The sequence below is a fragment of the Copidosoma floridanum genome, unplaced genomic scaffold (genome assembly GCF_036245765.1).
Source record: "Copidosoma floridanum isolate Cflo_tuat_1 unplaced genomic scaffold, Cflo_Japanese_pri ptg000001l, whole genome shotgun sequence".
Classification (NCBI taxonomy): domain Eukaryota; kingdom Metazoa; phylum Arthropoda; class Insecta; order Hymenoptera; family Encyrtidae; genus Copidosoma; species Copidosoma floridanum.
In genome coordinates this window covers 6,527,759-6,553,313 of record NW_028321878.1, presented here as the reverse complement: position 1 = coordinate 6,553,313, position 25,555 = coordinate 6,527,759, and the positions used below count along the sequence as shown (strand labels likewise).

At 44.7% G+C, this 25,555-nt stretch overlaps 1 protein-coding gene across 4 annotated transcripts; it reads right to left on the bottom strand.

Annotated features, from left to right (window-relative positions):
- Positions 1 to 136: 136 nt before the first annotated feature.
- Positions 137 to 24,793, bottom strand: wdp (Leucine rich repeat protein windpipe). Of its 4 annotated transcripts, none has more exons than XM_014360422.2 (3): positions 24,217 to 24,793; positions 5,747 to 5,800; positions 137 to 2,432 (listed from the first exon to the last, which is right to left on the bottom strand). In XM_014360422.2, the coding sequence occupies exon 3, from the start codon at positions 2,414 to 2,416 to the stop codon at positions 167 to 169; it is 2,250 nt and encodes a 749-aa protein (XP_014215908.2). In that variant the 5' UTR covers positions 2,417 to 2,432; positions 5,747 to 5,800; positions 24,217 to 24,793; the 3' UTR covers positions 137 to 166. The 4 variants fall into 4 exon arrangements, with proteins under 4 accessions (XP_014215908.2, XP_089445638.1, XP_014215913.2 ...); XM_089589512.1 differs by lacking the exon at positions 24,217 to 24,793 and adding an exon at positions 18,057 to 18,193; XM_014360427.2 differs by lacking the exons at positions 5,747 to 5,800; positions 24,217 to 24,793 and adding an exon at positions 4,910 to 5,004.
- Positions 24,794 to 25,555: the final 762 nt, after the last annotated feature.

Genomic DNA, 25,555 nt, shown 5'->3' with positions numbered 1-25,555 from the left:
ACACATGCAATTGATTGTAAATAATGATATATTATGTCCGATGATGTTTCGTATTATTCGCCAAAGCTGTACCTAAACTAGTCAGCTGGAATGAACATAAAAACATCCCGTCATTCGTTGGGATGAAAAAAAAAAAAAAAAAAAAAAATCCAGTGCCTCGCCCACTTCACGGCGTTTTGACTAGGTTTTCACCATCGTTCAACCGCGTTATCAATATCGGTGTCTTCGCCACACTGTCCGGATTGTCTTGCATCGTGATCTTTACCCTCTGAGCTCCAGGACTCAGCGGTGGCTTGTCCTCGTAGCTGTCCAAATCATCCTGGGAGCCATTGTGGAGGCACGGACTATCCGGACCGTCTATGTCCTCCATCGGAGGATTCAGACCATTGAGGGGTGCCTCGATCCCCTGGTGGTACGACTTTCTCGGCGGTTTCACCGGATCGTTTATGTCGGGGGCATATCCGTTGGACCGACTCGTGCCATTTGCGCCATTTGCCGGTGTAATGTCGTAGCTCGTCTGATTGTCCTTGGGCTCCTCCGGTGGGGCGGAACTGTTCATCAGTGGCACGTTCTCCAAAATCACGCCGTTTGACGCCTGTATTTTTGACTGCGCCACGTTCTGATCCAACAGGGTCTTTTTCATGTCCTTCAGCTCTTTTCCACGTTCCACGTCCCGGCGTTTATGTTTCCTTCGACAAAAATCACCCTTGTAGGCGGCCGTCGCTATTAAACCCAGGAGAATTATCAACAGAGCGGACAACACCAAGTACGAGCCCATTCCGTGCTTCCATTCTTTGGAGTCCAGTTCCACGTCGACATTACTATCGTTGGCTCCCATATCGTTGTTCGCGTCGCCCTCGTAAGCTGAGTACACCTTCTTCGGCAAAGCTTCGTCTTGCAGCAAGACTTTCGGTGACACGGTCGGCTCCTGGGCGGGTCTGTCCGATTCGGTAGAAGTAATGTGAAACACCTTGATGAACTGCTCCTCCTTCAAATCGTCTTCCGCGCTTTTGGTGGTTGACGGAGGGGTGGACGCGTCATTGGTACCAAAGAGATTGATACTGCTGATGACACCCCACCAACTCAAGCTCTCGGTCGTTGACGTGCTCGTAGTTGGTGCACTCGATGAGCTCACCTTGTCTGACTCCTCCTCTCCCGACGCCTCGTGGGTTTGATTGAAGTCGATGTGTTCGGGTATGTTGGGTGCAATCATCCCCGAATCCATGAACCCAGAACCGTCGTCTTCGGCATCTCCGGAACCCTCGTCGGACGCGATGAGGTTTATCTTCTCCAATTCCGTGGAAGACGCCAAGATATCCGACGCTTCCGTGGCGGAAGACTCGACGGGAGCTTCGTCTCTCTCGGTCTCTTTGGATTCCTCTGGATCAGCCAGTTCCGTTCTTCCTTCCGGAGCCTCCGTGGCTTTTGGCTCCTCCAGCTCTACCGCGGCTGTTACCAAAGGTTTTTCCGTCGTCAGTGGCGGATCTTTCGGCACATCTGCTTTTTCCGACGTGGCGCTTTCAGATGTCGTCGAAACGGCAACAGGCGAAGCATCCTCCACAACTTCAGCCGCGGGAGTCGTTGCAGATGGGGGCAAAGAAGGTTCTTCCGTAGACCTCGAAGGCTGAGTTGTCTCCACCACCACGGTCACCCTTTCGGTCTCGTTTTCGGGGGGTTGCTCGCCTCCTTTTTTGTCATCATTACTGGCGGGCTCTCCCGTTTCGTTGAGCGCCTCGTCTTCGCCTCCTTTCGCGTCGCTAGCCGCTTCAGTCTCAGCCGGCTGGTCTCCCTGCATCTCCCGATCTTGCCCCTCGAAGGCACAAGTGGTGGTGGAATTGGGTTTCAGGATGGAGGTGTCCCTCGCGGAAATCGGCTCGGCGCACAGGGTCTTCTTCGATATCCTCACTCCTCTCGCGAGAAGGACGTCGCGGAGTTTCATGCTGGCGCAGTCGCAGTTCACGGGGTTGCTGGACAGGTCCAGAAACCTCAGTTTCTTCAAACTCGTGAGTGCGACCGGGAGCTGGGTGACGTTATTGTCGTCGAGTTTCAAGCTATGGAGCTGCTTTAGCCCGTCGAGGGCACCGGGTTCCAAGTACTTGATGCGATTCTCGGCGAGATTCAACGTTTGCAAGGAGCCGAGCTTGGCGAAGGTCCCGCTGGTGATGTTTTCCACTTTGCCCCCGGATAGATCCAGGTGTCGAAGGTTCGTCAGGTTGCGAAAATTGTCGGGCGCCAGGACTTTCAGGGACGTCGGGGCGCGGAGGTCGTGCAGCTGGTGCGTGTCGATGGAGCGCGTGTCCTCGAGCTCGTGGCATTGCGCGGACGTTAGGTGTCTCAGAGTGCAAAGAGCACTGGCTGGGTCCACGAGGGCCAGGCAGGATAGTACCAATAGGCAGGTGACCTTGCACGGCTTCATTTTGAATCTGAAGATTCTGAAAGTGGAAAATGAGTGCGCGTTAGGGGTTTGTGCAACATTTTTGCCAGTAGTTTGATTTGTTTGCGAAATAATATAAATTTTAGTTGCGTTTGTATTATTGCGAGTGTCAAGTAAAGTCAAACTGAATCATTTCTATGTTTGCATCTCTCACGGTTTCGGCTTACTCCCAAACGGCACATCCTCGTTAGCTCTCGTCCCTGTTGCTTTAATTTAATTTTGTCGTTCGGTAAATCGTCATCCCCTTACGTACACGTGTTTCGCGAAAAAGCGCCGATAGCTCGGGTATCCACCGACTCGCCGAGATAAAACTCGGTGCGATGCGAAAAAGCCACGAGTCACCTAATACTACCACCACCGTGTAAACACTCATCGAATAATACGTAATTCATTTTTTCCGTCGGTCGCGCGACTCTCCAACGTCAGTCGTGAGAAAAAAAAAAAAAAAATTCCTCGCAACACAGAAAAAGTCTCCAATGCCAAATAACACATGCGCGTATCACGGTCGATACAACCGGAGGTTAATGCCATGTGCCCGTACACGCGAACGCATACACACATATATATATAATTTTATGTATCAAACGCTCGCGAATCATCTTCCATTTCGTCACACGCCCGGTTTGCCAAGCGGAACGTTATACCATAATACTGCACATCAATGTTACCCAACAAGTCGACTCGATGCCGTACATATACCTATACACAACACGTATACATACCCATCGCGATAATTACGCGCAGCGTTAGCGTTAATTGCGGACTACTGCTGCTGCTACTTGTACGTCTGTTTGCTGAATATATATGAATATAATATGTATCCTAGTATCGCGCCCGGGTTATTGCGGGCCGCTGTACGTGCAATTACGACAATGCCCCTCGTGTCATTTCTGCGCTTCTTTCTCTTTAACGGCCCCACGAGTGTACGTATATGGGGGGTTTCACGCTCGCCGAGGCGAGACATAAACTACGGATAGTGCACAATATAATATAAACGCAACGCGTATATATATAAGCACCTAAGTAGGTATTACGGCTTTCTCTCTATAAGGCCAGCGTTTTTCCTCGAATCTGTTTGAATCGAAAGTAAGTGATGACTCGTATCTCGTTATAAACGCGCGCGCACACGTGGGAGAGGGAGATAATCGTTTTGGACGATTACAATGGCAGAGGTCGCGTATAAGTAAATACCCGAGTGCGTGGAGGTGGCTGTTTGCCGATCGACAGGCAAAAAATCTAGCACCCATCGATAATCAGGAATTGAAAAGAACTATTGTATGGGTGATCGATCAAAAGGATAAAATTAAACTGTGCGGTGCGCAAAAGTTGGGTGTAGTACAAAAAATAGTGCAAGCTACGATATGTACCTTTTGTTCGACAATTAGTTTCCAAAGATCATCTCGTTGAGGCCTTCATTTTCGCAAAACCACGAATCACAGGAGCGGAAACAACACCCACGTTGACGTACTAAACGACGGTGAGCGCGATCGAGTGCCACGGGACAAAACGATAAACTCGGTGTATGTAAGGCACGGCGTGTGTGTGCAATGAGCCGCGCGCCGTTATGACGTATATCATACGTATACGTGGCCGCGATAAGCGCGATTTCACTCGTCCGCACCTCCAAGCTAGATATGTATCTCTTTGACGATACGAGCGCGAAAGTGTACGAGTATATAATATTAAGTATGTGGATGGCCGGCGCCGCTGCTTCCACGTGAGAGCCGATCGCATCCGAAGCGACACTGGGGCTCTCGCGCCTCATCGCCAAGGAAGAGAATGGGAGGAGGAACGCGATGCAAGGGAGTGGGAGACGTGGAAATAGAAATATAATGTACGTGGTGGTGTTATAACGAAGGGGAGAGAGTGAGAGACGGACAAGTCAATGAGAGGAGTACAAGTGTGGGGATTTGTCAAACGCCAGCAGTGGATGTTATCGTTCTTTTGGAAAATAGGTTCGGCGCTATTCGTTGAGGGGGTGTCGAAGATCGTTGAATGCGCTTGTCTTCCGAGCGAACTCCTTTATCGGGTAACTTTCAATGTCTCACTCGGAGCACGTTGAAAAATCGGTTAGCATCGCGATCGATCGGTATCTCTTTATTGAGAGCTGATTGATTGGAAAATGTTAAACGACATTCATTGACGTTTTTTTTTTTTAAAGGAAACGAGAGCAATTTGGTGTTAACGGTGAAATATGAAAAGTTGTTGGAATCAAGTTTATTTTACACGCGCGTAATTCAAAGTAGTCACGGCCAAGTTTCGGCAAACTGTTTTCGTGCATTTACGTGAATGGTGACAAAAAATGTTAATATTGTCTCGGAACTACTCTTACGTGGGTATGGATAGACATGAATGAAAAAAAAAAAAAAGAAAAAACTGTATGGAGAGGAAGAAATAATGGGCTTCCGAGTGACGTATGATTGATCGAACGATTGCGTCAGTGGACTCGAATGATTACCATAGCTCAAAATGTACCTTGTATAGGACAAGATCCATGTGGTCGGAGGAGGAACGGAGTGGCGTGAAGAAACATCATCCCGAAATTTAACTGGGACTCCCAGCGGAAACGAGTTTCGACGAAATAGCACCAGCACTCTTTTTTCTTTTTCTTTTCTTTTATTTTTATTTTATTTTTTTTTTTTTTGTCACGCATCTCTTGCAAGTCCAACCAACCGCGTCAACATGGACGTCGTCGTCATCAGCCGTGCGCTCGCGACCTTTATTTTGCGTGCCACGACACACTCCATCCGAGATTTTTGAATTTCAAACGAGGAAAAATGCAAACCCGCCGACTTGTTGTTCTTTCACGGAGGAGCAGGTTATTAATTTAGGCGATTCTTTCTCTATCGCTATTTTTCTTTTTTTCGATGCTTCGCGTCGGAGGCACGTGTCAGCCAAGATAATTATTTTATTTTTTTTAGAAATAAGTGCAAACTCACGCGTGTATGTTGGCCCATTTCAAAGTATTACTTAACAATTTTATTTATGACAAGTAGTAGTTATTTTGTTCCCATACTGTATAGCTTTTTCAAGTGAAATCTGGTGCAAAAGTAAAGCACTCGCAAGTGTTACACGTAAAGAGCCGACAAAGGTACCTCACGCGAGCCCAAAAAAAAGTGACGTGGAGTATATAGTAGATATATACCTGTTGGTAAATCAAACAAATTTTCGACGCTTCCCAGTAGGCACATAAAAACCTCGCGTAATGTACCTTCCAAGATATTCGAGTAGGCATCCACGGCGTGCATTGCAAATAATTAAAGACGACGAGAGAGAGAGAAATCGGTAGGTGTATAACCGCGTTGTACTCACATGTTGTTTTACTCTCAGACTGTGGCCTCAGCAGCGATCCGCTCCTCGTACCATCTGCAACACATCAAGAAGCATTTTACGTTAATTCGGTGTTTACGAGGCCTCCATCGCGTAGCCCGACCCATTTCTCGAGAATATATCGGTATCAAAGGTCACACCCGCACGCTACCGATCAAACGATTCCTATGCGCTATTCAATAAAAAACCAACACCATGACGTTGGAGGGATTTTGCACCGCGCGGAACTTCAAAGGGGCCCAAATATGCGCTATCTATCAGCTCGGAAGTACATTTTTGAGAAAAGAGCGCACACTGCGCGTATAGAAGGACCGCGATGAACAACAGGAATGCTAACGAGCCGGTAGCTCGATTCCCTTTATCTCTCGCGCGGACTCCGTTTAAGGTTTCCGCCGATCCGAGGCATCGAGGGAGCGACGATCGCGAGAACATTGCCCAGGGAAATACCACCGAGTATAGTTTCCCGCGACCAAAAGCCAAAGTACCCGATCTCCGGGAGTCTACAAGTAACGTCTGACGCTAATCCGCGGAGTTTTTACAACCCGAGGCTCACGGCGACCCTGGGCTCGCGAAAAAACGCGGTAACAATCGCGGTACGTGTGGAAAAAAAAGGCACGCAGAGAGAGCGTGCAATTATTTATCGATGTGCGGCAAGTGACGTTGGCTCTTTTGCAAAAGAGACCTTTACATCGGGGACGGCCTCCGTAGATTTTCTCTCCTCGCGCGTATATCCCTGAATTTTCCACTTTGCACCGAGTATAAGTACGTGCACGTCGCTCTCACGGTTTCGAGAGCCTCAACGAAGCGAGTTTCGCTCCGCGGGCGGCGTTATTAGTACAGAAGAGCGCGACACGGGCCATCGATTTTGCAAACGCACGCACCCGCGCGAGGCTCATTAGCGGCACAGCCGGGCTTCGCGATGCCACCTACGATGATTTTCCCGGATTGCCTTTTTTTTTCCCCCCTCGTCACAAAGGCGTACGTTGGAAATAATTTGTTTTCGCGTCGGGTGACGCATCATCGAAAAATTATACACCACACGCAAAAGTTCAACAATGACGTCTGTCCGCACCTCTTATTTTATTACATCACACGATGCATGATGCACTTGGAGAAAAAAAAAAAGTCCATCCGTGTACTGTTGCAACGTAAATTTTCACGTGACACCAAACGATTAATGGACAAGGCCTCCCGCGTGGAGAGCACCGCTGGAACAAATAGAATCCTCGTGCGTAGCGTAACCCTCCCCTCGCCTATTTGCAAATCATCGCGAATAACGCAAGCCATCATCGACAACATTCCCATTCAAACGTTGCGATCGCAACCTGAATACAGAGCACCTAAAACCACCTATCCGAGCGAAAAAACAAACGACAACACAACCGCGGCTGGGTCGTATAAAAGTATTATAATGTGTATGAATGAAAGCCAGGAAGGTATCCGTCAAACGAAAGGCAGAGGGAAGGCAGTTTTGGAAAAAAACGTCTGGTACTGATAGGGGGATCGGTGGGTATTTTGTATGTCCGCGACGGCCTCGTGGTCCAGTTCGCCGACGCCACGTGGGAGTTCCGGTCGCGCGAGCGAGACATGGGCGTAGCCGGGTACAGATAAGCCGTACGCAGGTGTGGGCAAACGTTTTCGTGTTCTCCGACGACGGTGCATGGGAGGAGAAATTTTCGTGTCTCGGATCGACAATCCGCTTGTCAAACGAACTTTCGGGATCGGTATGGTAAAAATGACGATCTACGTCCGTGTCTGCGCGTCATCCTTGGGACGGGTTTGTCGTATTTACCTGCAATACTACCCGTGTCGAGCAAATCGCACGCAAAACAACGTAAACGATCCTGTATATGCAGTGGAAAAATTTTCATAGCAAATTACACTTGTAAACTACTTACGAGCTCGATCTTTTTTTTTTTTTTTTTTTTTTTTTTCTTTTTTCAAAAGGTAATGTACGTAAATGTAGGTTTATCTCGCACCAACACGCGTACGAGTACACTGAACGTAAAATTTTCGCAACCACCTTCTGGTCTCGAGAGCTAGTATACGCATACATGTATACCCGTGTATATACACTTTCTCTAGCGATCACTTTTCATGCACGTTTTATGCGCCCATACATGCATAAAAATGTAAGCCGCGCGCGAGAAATGAATGATGAGCACGACGAAAGTTGCCTCGCCTCGGAAGTTGGTGCGTATACACACGGGCGCAAATAAATAAATCGGATGTGTATACGCAATGGGTAAATACACGCGCATTCTCACGCTTTGAAAACCTTAGAGGTAATGGACGATTTATCCTTCCCGTCGCTAATAACGTCTAAAAGCGTAAATCATAAATCGGCCGATCTTCTTTGAGCTCCCGGGCTTTTGATCGATCGTACACGTTACCTGCCTAAATATACAGGTTTATCGGTATACCACATATAATCATGACCTCGATCAAAGTTCAATAAACATCAGCAACGAAAGGGAGCAGAGGCCGGAAGGGATCGATCCGCCGAAAAACCACGATCGAAGCCTCGTTCCCCCCCATTTTTTTTTCTCTTTCATCCTAGCGGTGTACATGGTCGGTTTCACTTCTCGCCACCGCTCGAAAAATACGCGCGTCGGGCGTATGGAAAAAAAAAAAAAAAAAAAAAAAACGACACACGAGCACAATAAAAAGCCAAGGGCGGGCGGGAGGGAGTTTTTTACGGGCGTGCCTTACGGTACTCCAGCTCCGCGCCGAAATTGGGAAAGGAGGGACTTGGGGAGAGGGAGCCGGTCGGAATATAATTGCGCGGACTAATTGGCGCACGCGCGAGAAGCGTTGTTTTTCTCCGCGATGCCGCCATGGATATTGAAATTCGGGCCCGCGTGTGTACATAAGTACATCGCTTCCTCGAACTTTCAGCTTTTTTATTCTCCGATCGGTAGAAAGGCGGCCCGGACAAGTGCACCTGGGTTATACATACGCATGGAGTAGAGGAGGGGACACACCGCAGGTATGCGCCGTAACGAGAAAATTAAACGCAAGCAAATTTATAATTCGAGAGCGCTTAATCTCTTGTACTTATATATATGTATATAAACACACATGTATATGTGTATGCTCAATGCTGTTGTATACGGTATAGGCCCATACTTGCAAGGGAAAAACGGAATCAAAAGTCAAGGATATTATCCGCTTTCTCTTTCTCCCCTTCGCGACTATCGCGCGTCCGCGTGATTAACGGCTCTTACCCCCCTCCTACCTACCTACATCTTCTTCCTTCCCCACCCCATTTTTTTCTTCGTCATTTCAATTCACGGAGCTCTTCCTTTCCTTCGTAGGTATATTTATGTGCCTATCTGTTATATTTTTCGTGCAAGATTAATCAGAGTTGCTTTCAAAAGGCGTGAGCATTACCGATCGATTAGACATTACCTCTAAACTTGGGCCATGAATCGCTACAATCTCCATTATCTATTAAAAATTACATTCAACGAAAGAGGGGCAAGGGCGAGGGGCTTGGGGGAAAAAGTGTCGAGGATTCCATTTATTCGATGATTAATGTATATATACCTCCGAGAAGCGATGTGCAGCTAGCTATTCACACTTGGGAAATTAGATGTTATCCGATGCCTCGTTATATCCTCGCTTGTATATACTCAAGGTAGGCACGAATGTATACACGTATTAAACGATAGAAGCACGCATTATCGTGTATACATAGGTGACGTTCATTTGGCTGCCTGTGTATAAGTACGAGAGAACGGTGATTTATTTTTCGGAAAGATCGGTAATTTGATGATTATATACTTCACGAGGCAACCAAATCAAATTTAACCAACGAATTTAAAAAGTGTCACGTTACGCGTCTACAGGGATTATACATATAAAATAAAACATTTTACATGTACCTGAAAGCTGTTGCTAACTACGTTTCTAATTTATGCCGAAAACTAATTCAAGTTTGGCCGTCCGTCACGCGTATAACAGCTACAGGTGATTGTTTTTAATTTCACAGCACATCAGGTGTGTACATAATGGTTGACACCAAAACCAACAGACCCCCTCGTCGATTTCGACATTTACGACGTGGCCCACCAACCAATCAACGCGCGCAGGTAATGAATTGTCGCGTAGCATGAAAAAAAGTATCACCAAAAGCCAGCGTAAATAGGTGTACAAATAGACGCAAGTGACGAAACCTCCAGCAGCGCAGCTTCACGAATCGGCTTTCCTCTCTCTCCGAGAGGCCAAGGCCCCAAGCGTGTATATATACCTCCTATCGGCTTACCCACGCCTTCCGTGCCGATAACTATTTCCATAAAACGCGTGCACGTGAATCGAATTGTCTGACTCAGCGGTACAGAATCACTTACAACTTTCTTGGGGACGATTTTTCCGTACCTCTATCCGTCAACGCTATACTATTACTCGTCAGCGATAGCTACACGTTTTCGGTACTAAGTACATTCTCTTTTTTCTCCGATTGGGTTCGAGCTAATCTCAGTGGCCGGTCGATCGTACGAGATCGGTCCACGGAATTTTTCCACCTGACTCTCGCGACGGTGCCGTGTACCTAACACATTACCAAGAAGAGCTTTCGACTCCTTGCAACACACTCGGTCTCGATTGCACTCCCGTTAAGCTCATTTACGCGTAAAGTTATTTTACGCTTGAAAAAAAAAAAACAATGATAAATAAATAAATAAATAAATAAATCATCGATCCGCGTATAAGGAGCATTTTTTCTGTGGTGCAATTCACACTGCATGTACGGGACAGCGAGTCGAGCAATAGATCCGTTCGTGACGCGACGTCAGCAGAGCGCAGGTCCTTAAAAGGGATAAACCAGAGAGTGTATATATAAAGCCTGCCGATCTCTCTCAGCTTCCCGTTACGCGATCGACAACACTTCCTGATTTGCACGTCAGTCTTGTGTACACACGGTAACGGAGAAGCTAGCAACAGCAGGATCCCGATCCGTGTGTACACCATATGGGTGGGGACTGAGTAGACAGAGTCGTCGGGCATTATTCGATCGGTAAGATAACGATTCGCTCGGCCAAACACTCGCAGGTGCACCCAGCAACTGCTCTCGAGAGGTAAGAAGATGAGTATATCGAAACTTGCGAGGCGTAGCGCGTGAATTCTCACCCATGGAGTTGTATGTATACCTGATGGTACAACGTCACAGTATGCGAATACCCGATTGACTTGCCCATATGATGCGTGTATACACTTGCCGGTCTCGAGTGTCGCGGTCGATCGTCAGGTTTCAGCAAAGAGTGGAGTCGTTGGTGCCTAAGTATTACCGATGTTACGTTGCTGCTTGTCTTTTATCTTTCGTGGGCGAGCATGCCAGCATGTATGTATACCGATTTCTCGACGGGAACTACCACTGCACGCATCGACTAGTAAGCGCGTACCATGCAAGTTGACGTTTTAATTGGATACAGATGAGAATCGGTGTCTTCCTAGAGAATCCTTTTATTTTTTTTTGCCAAGGTCGAGCGATCTCTAAAAAATCTCTCTTTCAAAGGCAACGCGGTTCAAGGCTCCGATGGCACGCAAAAAACTTCAATAGCGAAACGAAACTAATGTTTGCAAAAAAAAAAAGTCAAAGAAAAAAGAAAAAAAGAGGAAGAAAAAGAGTTATGTAAAGAGCCGAGTAAGCGAGTGACACTGAAGGAATATTCACGTCCTGTGCGCGACATGACACGCTGGATGTATATTAAAACCCGATCGTTTCTCGAAACTCAAACTCACGTGATTTCTATTACGAGACGTTGTTGACCGCTTGACAAATCGATTAAAAAGTTGTTTTAATCCGCGTACAACTTCATAAATCAATCGTTCGAGGAAGTAGAGAAGAGGATCGAGTTTCGCTTATTTCCATTTCACTGGATGATCCCGGGACCATCGACCACTGCACTATATACGCATACGCGTACATGAAATCACCCAACACTGCACACCGAAGTGATTGAAAGTCGAAAATTTTACAGATCGATCGACGAGCCATCCGTGCAGTAAACACACCAACACTTGAATTTGTATATCTTCATCAGAGTAAACAAGTCCGACTTGCAGTGCCAACAAAAAAGTCTCCCGAGTATATTAATAGCGCCGATTAGCCTTTTTTCTCCCTTTTTTTCCTTTTTGTTCCGGCGAAGATAAATTACGTGCAATTAAACATAAAAGCAGCCGTGCCAGCCGCATCTCTCTCCGGTAATTTTTGCCCGACAATTACCAAACGCACGCACGCACGTGCGAGTGTTACGTGTATGCAAACCAATCGGAGTGAGGTGATGTTTGGCGAAAAAAAAGGAGGACAGAGATAAAAGTTTTTTTTTTTTTTTCATCAGCATCGCGTCGTGGCAGCAAAATTACTGTACACCTACTATTTTCGTATTGGGGAAAACATCAGCACGCGTGCGATAAATCGACGAGTCGTACTGTAATGCAATGTAAGTTGCGAAACCCTCGGAGCGATTGGATACATGTATATAATATATTACGCGTACAACGTATACATGAGGACGACGTCTTGCGTTATATGTGCTGCAGATGGTGTAATTATATATGTGTAGAAGCCGGTCCAGAGTCACGGGAATTGATTTTCCGCTCTTTCTCTCACTTCTTCTACCGTTGCTTTGTAAAATGTTGACACTCGTGGTTGCACCGATAGCTGTTGTTGTTGTTGTTGTTGTTGTGTATTAATAAATTTCAGGATAAGACGTTCCGGACTAATTGAATAATAATCAACCGATCCATCACGAAACGTAAATTACGATTTGCGCTCGAGATGCAAATAACAAGGTTCTCGATTTTTATTTATTTTTTTTTTTTTTACTTTAATTAAACGTTAATTTTGCACGCCACGAAGAAATGATAAATAAAAATTACATCTTTTTTTTTTTTCTTTCGGGTACGTGTTGAATCGTCGTTTTTCTTCGGTATACGCCCAAGACTCGATTGGCGTTTACTGATGCTTATTATCTTTCGTTATCTGGCAAGTATAATTTTATACGTTACACCTGATGCGCAAACAGTGCAGGTACAAGTTAAAAATAAGCTTGTCGTGACGCAGAAAAAAAAGTGCTGGGGGGGGGGGGGGAAACAAGAAGGACGCCTCGTAATCACAAACATGAGAAATTATACATCTTTCAGTTTTGACGCTAATGAGCGAATCAAGTCAGTCACCATGTGGCTCTTTGATCGTCAAACAGAGCCAAACACCGGAAACGTCATTCAGTTTCACGATTGTCCGCTTCGGGGCAACGTTTGACAAAATTCAACCTCACAATTAATACACCATCAAAAAATATGCACATACAAATGATTCATACCGACCAATCCAATAAATTAACAACCACAGCTCCAGTAACAATTACGCACGCCTCGCACGATTCAATAACCAGTTGACGGCGGGCAAAATGATGTACCTACCTGCCTATATTTTTCACGGGGGTATACAAATCGAGCTTCGGGCACTTAAACACAGTCGTCAATAATAATAATAATAATAATAATAGCTAGTGGAAGCAATAAAATCGTGTCATCGCGTGAAAATCGTCAGTACAGAGAGAGAGAGCGAGGAAACCTGTTGGCGCGTCAAACGTAAATGATAAAGTGTACCATACGCGTTATAAAAATGATATCCATAGCCAGGTCTCTGCGCGCTTAAGCTATTCCACTTTCGAGCGGACGTCACGTCGCACTGTATATTCTATGTACTTTGTACGCCACATATACCGATCCCCGAGCGCCGATTGTCATCGCCAGCCGAATTATAAATCGGTAGGCACGTGAGCTCGCGCCCGGCTTTTCGGTGTACATGTACCTTGAAAAAAGTGAATCATCGACCGGAAGGTACCACCCCGCGTGAATTACTAATTTTATTCATTAACTTTGTGGGGCTCGAAATCGGGTGACGCTTGAATTTTTCAACGATACTGCGCGGGTCGTTGTGACGTTGCTCGATGCGGTGTCAAATGTGCATGTTCCGTTCTTTCGAAAATCAAGCGATCGGTCGTTGTTTCAAGGAGCTGTTTTTTGTCCCAACGTGTCATAAAAAGTAATATGCGTACATATGCCTCGGGAAACCTGATAGACAACTTGAAAAATCAGAGGCGAGGCTTGTTTATTAAAAATGTAAGGACAAAAAGTAAATTTTATATTTACTCGCGTCTCACAGTCCCGGGGAGGATTGAGAAAAACCTACGCTCGCTCGTTTTCATTAGAATTATGGCGTACTTCTGCGTATCAGGTATCTCGGACGATTACGTTTGGTCGGTAAATTGGTTTTTTTTTTTTTTTTTTTTTTTTCTACCTCCGACAATTACGCTTTTCGTAATGTTTCGTGCCGCGTGATTGATGTGCTCGTTGGGTGCCTTTTCGTCGTGTGTCCGGCGTGATTTTGCATGCCTAATGAGTCCTCCGCGGGACAAAGTAATACTAGAATCCGACTGGCCTTAGACTAATAACTCAAGACTTGGTGTCAACGTCGAGGTGATTCATGAAATTGTGTTGCGAAATTTCGTTTTACCTTCGTTGCGAAAGCTGTTACATGAGAATACGACTGTCGAGCTTATTTTATATCGTTATTAGAGAGTACCTGCACGGCGACTGTTGATGAACCTTTTTTTGCCTTGGATCGGAGACTAAAGAGCAATAAACATCGCGCTCTCGACTAATGCAAAAACATTATTTTACATCGAACGATTACTTATAATGAGCAACTTTTTTTTTTTTTTTTTTTTTTACCTCTTACGAAGCATCTGAAAGTCGCAAAGAATATAGAAACCTTTCAGTTTATAATTACATCCTTGACGCTAATGAGACCAAATCAACATGGACGTTGAAAATATTATATTTAATACATGAACGAAAATGTAAGAAAATAACAATAGATCGAGGTTTTGTCGATCAAAATACACGATAAAAAATTAATTTTAGCTTTTGCGTACCTTTACTTTCGAGTCATCAATATTGAAACTCTTGAAAACAAGTAAAGTAAAGTAAAAACAATTTTATTTACAAAGTCACTTTGGACATAGCATTCTTGGAACTCATCCCGGAAGTCGCGACTGCGTTTTGTTTATCCAAATTATAATTGTACCCCATACGATCCGAAAATAGTCGTGAAACAACAAAAGCATCTCGAGTATTTTCTCAACAAGCCCCTAAAGTAAAACAAAAATCAATAACCTCTATTTTCCAAGCTAACGTATCGCTTGCCTACAATAACACTGTTAATAATCGTACCAGAGATAAAAATCTGTAATGTATGGGTATCTGAAAAATTTGATGATCTACAACTGCAATCAAGAAGGGGGAAAAAAGTGTGTTTAAAAAAAAAAGCTCGGCCTTTACCGAGAGACGTCCGGCCGATTTCAATGTCGATCTACGTGGTAAACACAACAGACCGATATGGACTGCAGTAAAACTCGATGACACGAATAGAAGTAATGGATCGAAAGAAAAAAAGAGCGAGCGCACAAAGTGTATGGTATAGAAGAGCCCCAAGACGAGACAAAACGATGCGCGCGTATACGGCGATAAGGTCATAGGGCATCTCCCGCTGGCTGATGCTTGTCCGGCTGGTGCTCGCCAGTGCAGATTATCAAGTGAAACTGTTTCCAAACCAATAGATTGACCGTGACAGCAAGGGTCATAATTTACAAAATATCCCAAGTTACAATCCGCAAAAACATGAAGACATTACGCTACCGAATAATTAATCAGGTCAAGTACTTCGAGCCGAGTAATTATCAGCCACGCCGATCTCGATCTCCGAAAGAAATCTCGTAAGGCACGCTGGTTCTTAACAAACGTCGGGGACGCCATCGAGCAATGGCTCGGATAGCCCCGAGCGACCGAACCGATTTATTCGACGTATGATAAAAAAAAGGGCGCTCCCTACGAATATGGTGTTCAAACGCGTCGGTGGCCTTCCCATGATGAGGATGAAAAATAAATCGAGCCCCGGTAAAAGGGATTAAGCGCATCGGTTCTCGCTGCGCCTTTGTAATTTCACAAACGCATAAATTACGCTCGCCGCGCCGATAAAATACTCCATTTAACTGCCCCGTAAAACTGAATGATTCCCGAGCCACCGACGAACAACAATTAAAACCCGGATGGAGTGAAATTTCGGTCCCCTCCCCGAAACGAATCGATGAAACCCGCCAACTTCGATGAGTCTAACGATCGATGGACAAAAACGAGGAGGAAAAAAAAGGTGGGTCCACTCTCGATCTTATCGTTAACGAGGCAAAAAGGAATCTGGCTGCCGGCGACAAGTGACAGCTCAAGGCTGCAGAAGTGCGTGCAGGAGAGCCGCGTACTTGTACCGATGTTTTCGGCGAACGCGCGTGCGCGCGGTTTTCCTCGCGACTTCGTCGGAATCAATCAGCCGGCCGTGGATCGGCAACCGATTACCTTCACGAAAATTGAACCCCCCGAAAGGGAGTCATTATACCGCGCGGTGTGGGTATTTTGAATAAATGACGACTCGCTTCGATATTATTGAAATAGCTTTTGTTTTTGATACCAAAGTTGTTTGTTATCATGAGTCGCGTAGGAAACGACAGCTTTGTTGGGACAAATATTTTTCAAGTTCAGCTCGGTTATCTTAAATCATACCATATGATGAGCAACTTATGCGCATGAAACAATTTTTTTTTTTTCCGATTTACGCGCAGTACTTATCCCCAATTCGCTTATTACGTAATCGAGTCACCCAACTATTTACGACAATGTAAGTACTTATCAAACAAGTGAGACAATTTTTTTTTTTTTTTTTTTTTTTTTTTACTTTCGAAGAAAAGAAATATCGTTAACGAAACTCGATCGCTAAACAATCGGCTCGTGCAGGCAATCGCAGAAGCCGTAAATCGCAAGTGCTCGCATTTGTTTGCTCGACACTGTCATTCGCGCTCTTCTTCGCCGGACAGCTCATCGACATTTTTTTTTCTTTGCTTTTTTTTATCGCTTTCGAAAGGAGAACACAAATAACAATAAAACTGCGTTGTAGGTACAAACCACGAAAGATAACAGAGTGAGAGTTTGCAGATGGCGACTGACGATTACAATTTTTTACGTGCGCAAACGAGAACTTACTTGGAAGTAGGTGAGACAACAAAAAATCAACGAAGACGTTTTCATTAGCTGACACTGTCCGTTTTGATCAAAAACCACCCCAATAACCGATGAATTCCAATAAGATTATAGTTACACATTACACTTACTCTTGAGCTCAAATTGTATACACACACGCGGTGTTTTATTAATTCCACCGGCAATCCAATGAATTCACGCTCCAAGTCCAACGGAGGGACATCGCACGCTCGCGCGGCTTATCTAATCGCTCGCGCCTCCAGATTGGAGATCTCCGGCTCGCATCAGCTCGCTCGATGTTCCCCCCACGGAATAGACACATAAACGTCTTGGGCTTATCCAAAGTGCCCGTGTAGCCGTGCCGGTATATTTAATAAAAGCCGAGTTTCTTCTTCTCTCTTTTCGCACCCCGTGAAGCTCGGAGTGGGCGTGTATGTGAGCAGAGGAGACGCACCCGCGCCCCCATTGATCGTGTTAAGAGCATAGGGGTAATCGGTTGGGAGGCAGAGATAACGACTGTTGGCCGACGAAGACCACAGGAGCGATCCTTGAATGTCTTGGTTTGTTTTTCCTTTGGGCTATTGTCTCTCGTAGCGCGTAAACCTTACGAACGAGCGTCGAGTGAACTGTTTTATGGCAACGGATCCACCAAGTAGAGAGAAAAAAAGAATTTCGGAGCTTTTTTTCTCGATCCAAGAGCTTTTGCCGCTCACCGAACGAGTTTGATACTCCCTCGAGTGTTTCCGCGTTGCGAAATAGGGAGGGAGCGCGAACGAGTTTATTTACTTATCTCTGCACTCGGCTCATCTTTGCAGATGGCTCGCTTGGCTTGCAACTGAATTTTTCGTATCGAGGAGGTTATTTAATAAAAAAAAAAAAATTAAGTGTGGGGTACGATAGGTCGGACTTGGTTACTTTACTTTTAATCGTTTACGACATTGGGTCACGAGCTTCTTACTTGTGACTGCTTTTTCGAGCACAGAGTTGCCTCATTTTCACGATTTCCATACGAGCTTGTTTGGTTTTTATTTTATCAAACACTTGTTCAAACATCACCCGAGTTTGCCTTGATTGTACACGTAAGCCACGTACGTGTGATTTCGTAAAAATAGAGCGGCCAGTTTGGTAAAAGAAAACTTTACTTGCACAGTTGTTTTGATACGTGGTATTTGAAAAACCTACATAATATACTTACTTGGCGGGTGTTTTCTCGTGTACCTGCCATACAGTGACGATGTAATAGGTGTAATGCTCTCCCCGTGACAATATTTACTGCTCGAAGCGACAAGCAATCAGTAAATGTCAATCGAAAGAATAACACGCGGAACTTCCTTGACGAGATGTTTTTTCTTTTCTTTTTTCTTTTTTTCTCTCGAAAAGCACCGGCAGATATCGGGATGTAAGTATGTACAGCGCGTGCGAGAAACAACTTGCGAGAGTTGCAAAAACTGCGAGATCAGCCAGTAGACGAAAAAAAAGTTACCAGCACCGCGTGGACTTTTTTTTCCACGAGTACGCAAATTCATGAAACAGCAGCCGATAGATAAAACTCGCCAGACTAACTATATATATATATATATATATATATATATATATATATACACATGCAATCGAAGATTGAATGACAAGTGTGTTGTTTTATCGCTACTCAAGTGTTGTCGAAGACCACTACACGCGCCAGCTGTACTCGGGTTAATGTGTACGTATGTTTTACGTCGAGTGTATTTAAGTAGCCGTTGCCGCGAGCGTTTGTAACGTAATGCGTGTAATATCGCGGTGTACCCACGTCGCCAACTACCTAATTTTGTCGTGTTATTTATGCATAATTTCCAATAACTGTATCGCGCCTCAGGTGGACAAATTACCTCCAGTCGACGCGATAATTAATGGGAATTATTTATCGCGCGAGGAAACATTTTTTTTTTTCTTTCTTTCATGCAACGGAAGTAGGTTCTCGCTGTAAACTTACTCGTGAATATCATGCAGGGGATAGAGAGCTGTTGGTTATGGTGATGGATGTTGATTTATCGCGTTAGATTAACTTATTTCGTCTCGATTAATTTTTACACGTGTGCTTCGTGTTTGTGGACTTTTTTTTCCAGCTGGTTAGCAACGCAAGCAAATCGTTTCTAGTGTTACGAATCAATTTGCCGATTTTTTTCTGTCGCTGATACAACACGTGCCTATAATTTAAATGCAAAACGCGCGATATTGTTTGAAGAGTGGAGGTGCAACTTTGCAAACAAACAAATTGGACGTGGATGGAAAGGCGTGGAAAAAAAATGGCAAACGCCGAAAAAATTATATCCATACGCGCTACTACCAACTTAATCCAACTAGTTAATGGAACACTGTATCCTGGCCTAATCCCATCAAAGTCCGCTATTCGCTGGCAAAGGCCACCTTCAAGGTCGCAGGATTCAATTTCACATATTATGAGACATCGCGAGATCCAAAGCGGCTTTTTACCGTCGACATAATGGACATTGTTGCACTCGGCTCTCTTGGGCTGCCCACTTTTCCGATTACGCGCTTTACGTAATAGACGCGCCGGGAGGCGGTCGAGGAGAGAGAAGGACTTCGCGCGGAATTCCCCGCGGACTTTTGGAAATCGCGGCGGCGGGATGACCTGGTTTCGCACCGCGTATCAAGCTCTTTACGGGGGACCGGTGTAATTTCGCGTGACTCGCTTGGGAGGGGAAAAAAAAAAAAATTTTTTTTCCCTTCTCGAAAACCTTTCCCTGTAATCTGAGCTTCTCCCACTACGCGCCGATGCGAGTTGGCAGCGCTCACGCACGAAGAATTGTTTTTTATTTGTGTTTTTGCGTTGATTCCAGGGGAAAGATAAGATTTCAGCGAAATGGAATCGCGTGCGCCTTTGGAAAGCACTTTGGTTTTTTTTCTTTCTTCTTTTATTATATGTCCCGATAACTCAATTGAGCAGGTTTTAATCACATTTTAACGCCCTTCCCAGAAATCCCGCATAATTAGGTGTATAAGGATCTTGCGATCTATTTTAATTCGTCTTATCTCTTATTTTCTTTTTATAGCCTCCGCCGTTAACTAGCGATGAATCGGTTGATGTCTTGTTTTTGCCTTTTTCTTTTCCAACCTTCGAATGAAAAATACTTTTTACTTTCAGGATCTTTTTTTTTTTCCTCGTTTCCTTCACATCGCGTGGCTTTTCCTGCTGCCCGTGAAATGAAACGAGCCTAAAGTTGCGCTAAAAATCGTTTGTGTACAAACGATTAACAAAACCTTGGGAGTGTAATTTTATATACGAATAACTTGTTTTACACGTTACTCCGAGGTGCAACAGACGCGTTGAAGATTATATTACTCGCGTTTTGTGGTTTTGAGTGCGATTCCGTTTAAGGGATACGTGGATGAGTGCAGCTGTTCAACTGTTAAACAAATCGTTACAAGTACTTCGGGTGTACAATATTATTTATTGTTGAATGAAATATTGTTTAGTTGAAGTTGAAAAAAAGATGATTTATTGTAAGGCTGTCGATTAGGTATCTCGGAAGAAATGAACAAACCTCAATGGAAACAACGTGGAGAAACCGATCCAGTAGAACATTATATAGATTAGTATTGGAAAAGTAAAAAAAAAAAAAAAAAAAAAAAATCATACGCGTACAATTAAGTTTCCGTGTAACGAGAATGTTTTTTCTTCCATCGATACTCTATACTTTTACCGCACAATGCCGTCGACTCTCAGCAAAAGTACACCTATGAAGCTGGAGTAGCGCGTTGCCCGCGAAGGATACGATAAATTTAAATTAAAAAGAAATTGAAAAACACTCAAAAACGTGTTCCCGACGCGGCAGGCACTGCGGCTTATCTTAGCTGCAGCTGCTCGCTTGCGTATCTTTCATTTCAGCACGGAACACCGCAAAGTATGTAGAGAAAGAAAAAAAAAAAAAGAAAAAAATGTTACACGCTCTGGGCCTTTATCGACCAGACAATCGCGTGGCCGGAGCTTAAATGAAAACGCGCTTCATTCACACACATAATGTTATCCAAAGCGAAACTCGACGAGAAGGAAATGAAGAGAGTGGACGGGGATGAGCAAAAAAAAGGAGAAAACGAGAGCAGTCGCGCGAAAAAGGCGAGAAAAGCTACGAGACGATCCTTACGCTACCGTGGAATCGAAGTGCTGATGGTTTCACGTTGCAAAATTTACGTATACGTACGCGTATACCTCAGGGGAGTGCTTATCAAGGGGAGATAACAAACTCGAGGAGGGACCGAAAAGTCGCAGGAACGCCCGAAATTCCGGCGCAGTTGAGCGATATGAAATTCTTTCCTTTTTTTTTTTTTTTTTTTTTTTTAAAGGAAAAAAAAAAAAAACTGAAATACACCAGTTTTAGATTATAAAAACCATGGAATGGAAAAGCATTACCTACGCTCGTGAAGAGTAAGCTGGTGTTCCTCCCTCCCCCCCTTCCATCTAAACGAGGACCGGTGGGATGAGTACACGTATTTTTCAGCTTAGCGAGCTACGATCTTTTTCTCACGGGGATGCGAGCGCATGGGATCATCGTAATTTTATTCAAGGTGTACTTAACGTGATTTCACAGGGATAAATCAAGCTCTCGCGCGTTAATCGGATGACGAAAGGCGCGTTCGGTTCATTTAACGACGATAAGCCACCGACACCTTGGGGCAAAAAAAATCGTTATCTCGAATTCGTCGGAAAGAAAGCGGTGCCTCGGACATGTCATTACTGCTACACCGTTTTTAGATAAAGCGCATTCTCAATATGCAAACGATCGCTCGAACTCGTGCCCATACTGTTGTCATCGTGGTAAATAACCCGGAGATACATGTATACACTAATTTTATTACGATCAAGCGCCAGGAGCGTTTCCAAACCGTTGGAAATCAATATTATTTGGGGAGATAACGCTTGATTTCTCTTACCCGTGAGGCTCCGACACACCCGAGTAGAGCGGGTATTATAGCCCGTGAAAAAACTCGAGAGAAAGAGATCCAAAGTGCGTATATATACATGGTACAATGCTCGTTTTACGCTCCGGTGGACGAAAGAAACAATGAGGCCGGATAAGCCAGCCCCGAAAAATGGCAGTGCGTACACTCGAAAAACCGCTACGTTCGTAGAGCGATACCGCAGAACCGCGTCCGCGATGTGTACGTATACTCTCGCGTATCGGAAGTAAAAGGAACACTGATCGACGACGATTGAAAAAGCATCGGTCACCGCAGCCCCGCACAATGGAGGAGGTGATAGCAGTACAGGTAGCCGGGGAGCCCCAACTTGTCACTCCACGCGGTTATTATGTGTATACCTGTATACGTTTCGATTAGGATGGGTGGGAAGTGAGAGAGAGATTGGCTCGACTGTATCCGCGAGAGCCGCTGATTTATTCCGAGTCGCGTGTCGCGAGAAACTTGCTTGCGGCGTGCCTTTTTTTCTATACCTATACCTACGTATACGTTCGCGTCTATACCGCAGACAAATTTCTTCTCGGGTTTTTTCTTTTTTTTTTTTTCCCTCTCGACACCACCGTCGCTCTCTGCTGCAGCTGGTGCTATACAGAAGCCGACACTGGGCCCGTTATTTACGATTTTGATTGTATTTTATTGGTTTATTGTGCGGGATTTACGCAGCTGAAAGTGCACGCACTCGGACGACCAGGAAAATATCAAAATTACAACTCTCTGCGTTTCATCGCCGCGTTAAATGAGATTTCTTATTGTTATTATCGTCGTCGTCGTGATTATTATTCGGTTCTTTTTTTCTTTTTTTTTTTTTTTTTTTTTCGTACGTAAATAAGTTGTTTATTCGCGCGATAGCGGAGAAAAAAGGGGACCGAGTGGTACATACCTTTCGGTGTATACTTAAACTCGAGATATAAACCAGAGTGGATTCCCCAAGATTGTATAGGTACAACGCGCGGATGGCTTCTTTAGTTGGGTAATTACGATATCGCCTCTTGTGTTTATTTCATTGCGAGCCCGTGTACATCCTTACGTTGTTTTACTCTTTCGAGAGTATCCGTGTTGATTATTGACGCTCTGGCGAAATGTAATTTCCAACTGTAAATTGAGCAAACAGGAGCACATTTATGGAAATTTCTTTTTTTTTTTTCCTTGTTTTGAACACGGTTGGATTTTAGGGTCGAATATTTGGACTGTACCGAACCACCCTCTGGATCAAGCTGGATCTCTTGGCCTCCAGTGCGCGTATTTCTATATTATTTTTTTCGGGCGCAGCTTCAAATGAAAATCTGTATCATCGTGGGTACGTATGTGTGGTCCAAAAATTTCTTGATTGATCGAAACGTGCTGCGTCGAGACGTTCATTAACTCGTCGCGCTTAATAAAATGAAATCAGAGGACATCGCTTGCTTGATATGAATATTCCTTCTTTTTTTTTTTCATTCCTTTTTTGGCATATTAAAAAAAAACACTGGCATTTTTTTTCTATTATCTCTGAATCATTATCCGTACAGTAAAAAAAAAAGTTTGAAGATATCTTAAAGTGGAGAGGAGAAAAAATTTTTTTTATCAGTTTTACGTGTGCGTAGCGTAGAATTCATTTAAAATAAGCGCAAAATAAATAAAGTTTCCAAGGCCACACCGTTTTGCATCGACGGTACCTTCTTAATTATATCCATTTGCACGGAATAAAGTTTTTGTAAAGCATCGACAAACAAAAGGTACAGAATTTCGTAGAGAATGGGAAGAATGTGTTTAAGCAAAGAAAACCAATTTTGTCATTTTTTTTCGTCAAATTTTCTGTCTCCTGATAACAGATACGAAAATTGTGATAATGTAGTAAAAAGTTTGTGATTCGTATGAGCACATGGTTCGTAATAACAAATCTCAACCTCAGTCATTACACCCGGTTCATCGGCAACGTAGAGGCAGAAATTCCGCACATTTTTCATAATGTCCATTATCATCGCCAGCAACACAGAGAAAAAAAAAGATATCCCACGAACAATAAATGCCCCTCCTGGAGCACACCAGAACGACGAAACAGCAGAAGAAAAAGTAGCCACACGCACAAGCAGCGAGACAAGTCCTTTCACTCTCTCCGCGGCTCGCGAGAGCGCAAATCTGACATAATCGCGAAACTCATTTGCTCTCGCACACATTGTACGTTACAACACATGGACCGACAACTGTAATCGCCAATGTACGACGCGCAGCGTGTGTATTGCACCCCAAACTGCGAATTTTTACGAGCGAGCATCTAGTAAGAGAAAAAAAAAGTCAACCGATCATTCGAAGTAACTACGTCGCGCGCACAAGTACAAAAGCGACAGCTCGCGATACACACTTTTTGCAGTAGTAGAAATATAAAAAGGAGCCTCGCTTACCTCCGGACAGACGAGTCGTTTCGAGCGAGCTATGTATGTTTTTTTTTTTTTTTTCAATCCAAAGCCCCCCTGCTGTGGCTCCTTCTCGAGTGACAGCCGGTCAACCGATCACCGATCAAGCTATATACTCGACGCAGCACTGGTCAGTACATTCCCCCCGGCACGTATCCTCTGGATCCTCCTGCCAAGCGCCCCAACCCCCGTGCGTACGACACTGGCCAACCCCCTCTTTCAAGAAGGAAAAGCTCGCAGTGTCAAACGGGTGAGAGGACTTTTTTTTCCTTCTTCTGTAACTTTGATTTCACCAGAAACCGGTAAACAAAAGAGCAAACGGTACTTTTTGAAAATACCGATACTACTAAAAAGTAAGTCAAGGGGTATAGGGGTCCGACCGTCGGGTGCTGCGTATCACGCACTCGCGCGTTAATCTGTCGCGGGCTGAAGTCGAGTTAGGACTGTGGCAGGCGAGTCCCGAAGCCGGCCGACGTCTCTCCTCCTCCTCTGGCGTCTCTGCCCCTCTTTCCTCGTCGACACGTGAGTGCTCCTCGCCGCTGGTGTGTCTCTCTATGGCGCGAGCTCCCGTCGTCTTCGCGCTGTACTCGCGTCCCTGTATGTCTGTCCGACTGTCTGCCGTTTCTGTCTGTCCCCACCACCCCGCAGCTCGTCGGGGGAAAAAAAAAGATCGGCGCTGGAGTAGGTATCGCGTGGGGCTCGATCGCCCGTGCAGAGGTGCGCGAACGCCCGAGAGAGAGGTTGGCTACCGCGCTTATGGCTGACTTGGAGGACGCTGAGCTTGCAAGCTCCGAGCTTTCGGTGGGACTAACTCGAGAAAATCGGTTGTGATTGCACTTATCTTCTTTTTTTCTTTAATAGGACTCCAACGTGACAAAGCGTGCAGAGATACAAAGGACTTTGACAATCGCAATTGTTTTTTTGTCTCGAGCACACCACCACGAGTCGGACAATAGAATTTCCATTGAATTTTTTGCATCCTCGGTCAACTGAATCCGAGCTGTAGAGCTCCAGCGAACGTTACGCTGCCGATTTTTTGTTATACACAATTACAGACAAGTGTATATATATATATAGCTGCAATAATTATTCATTGTCATTGTCGAGTGAAAGAGAAAAAACAAAAACATCTCATTTATAACGGGCTTACAGATTTCTCAACCGATTCACCGGGAAACAAGACGTTGGATTCAATAGTGGCGGAAAATTGTATTACAGGGCCATTATATTATTCAGATGAAGCAATCGATAGCACCGAGTCAAATTTCAACCGGCACTATTTTCCCATTCCCAGTGAACAAATCATTTGCTCTCAGTAAAAAAAAGC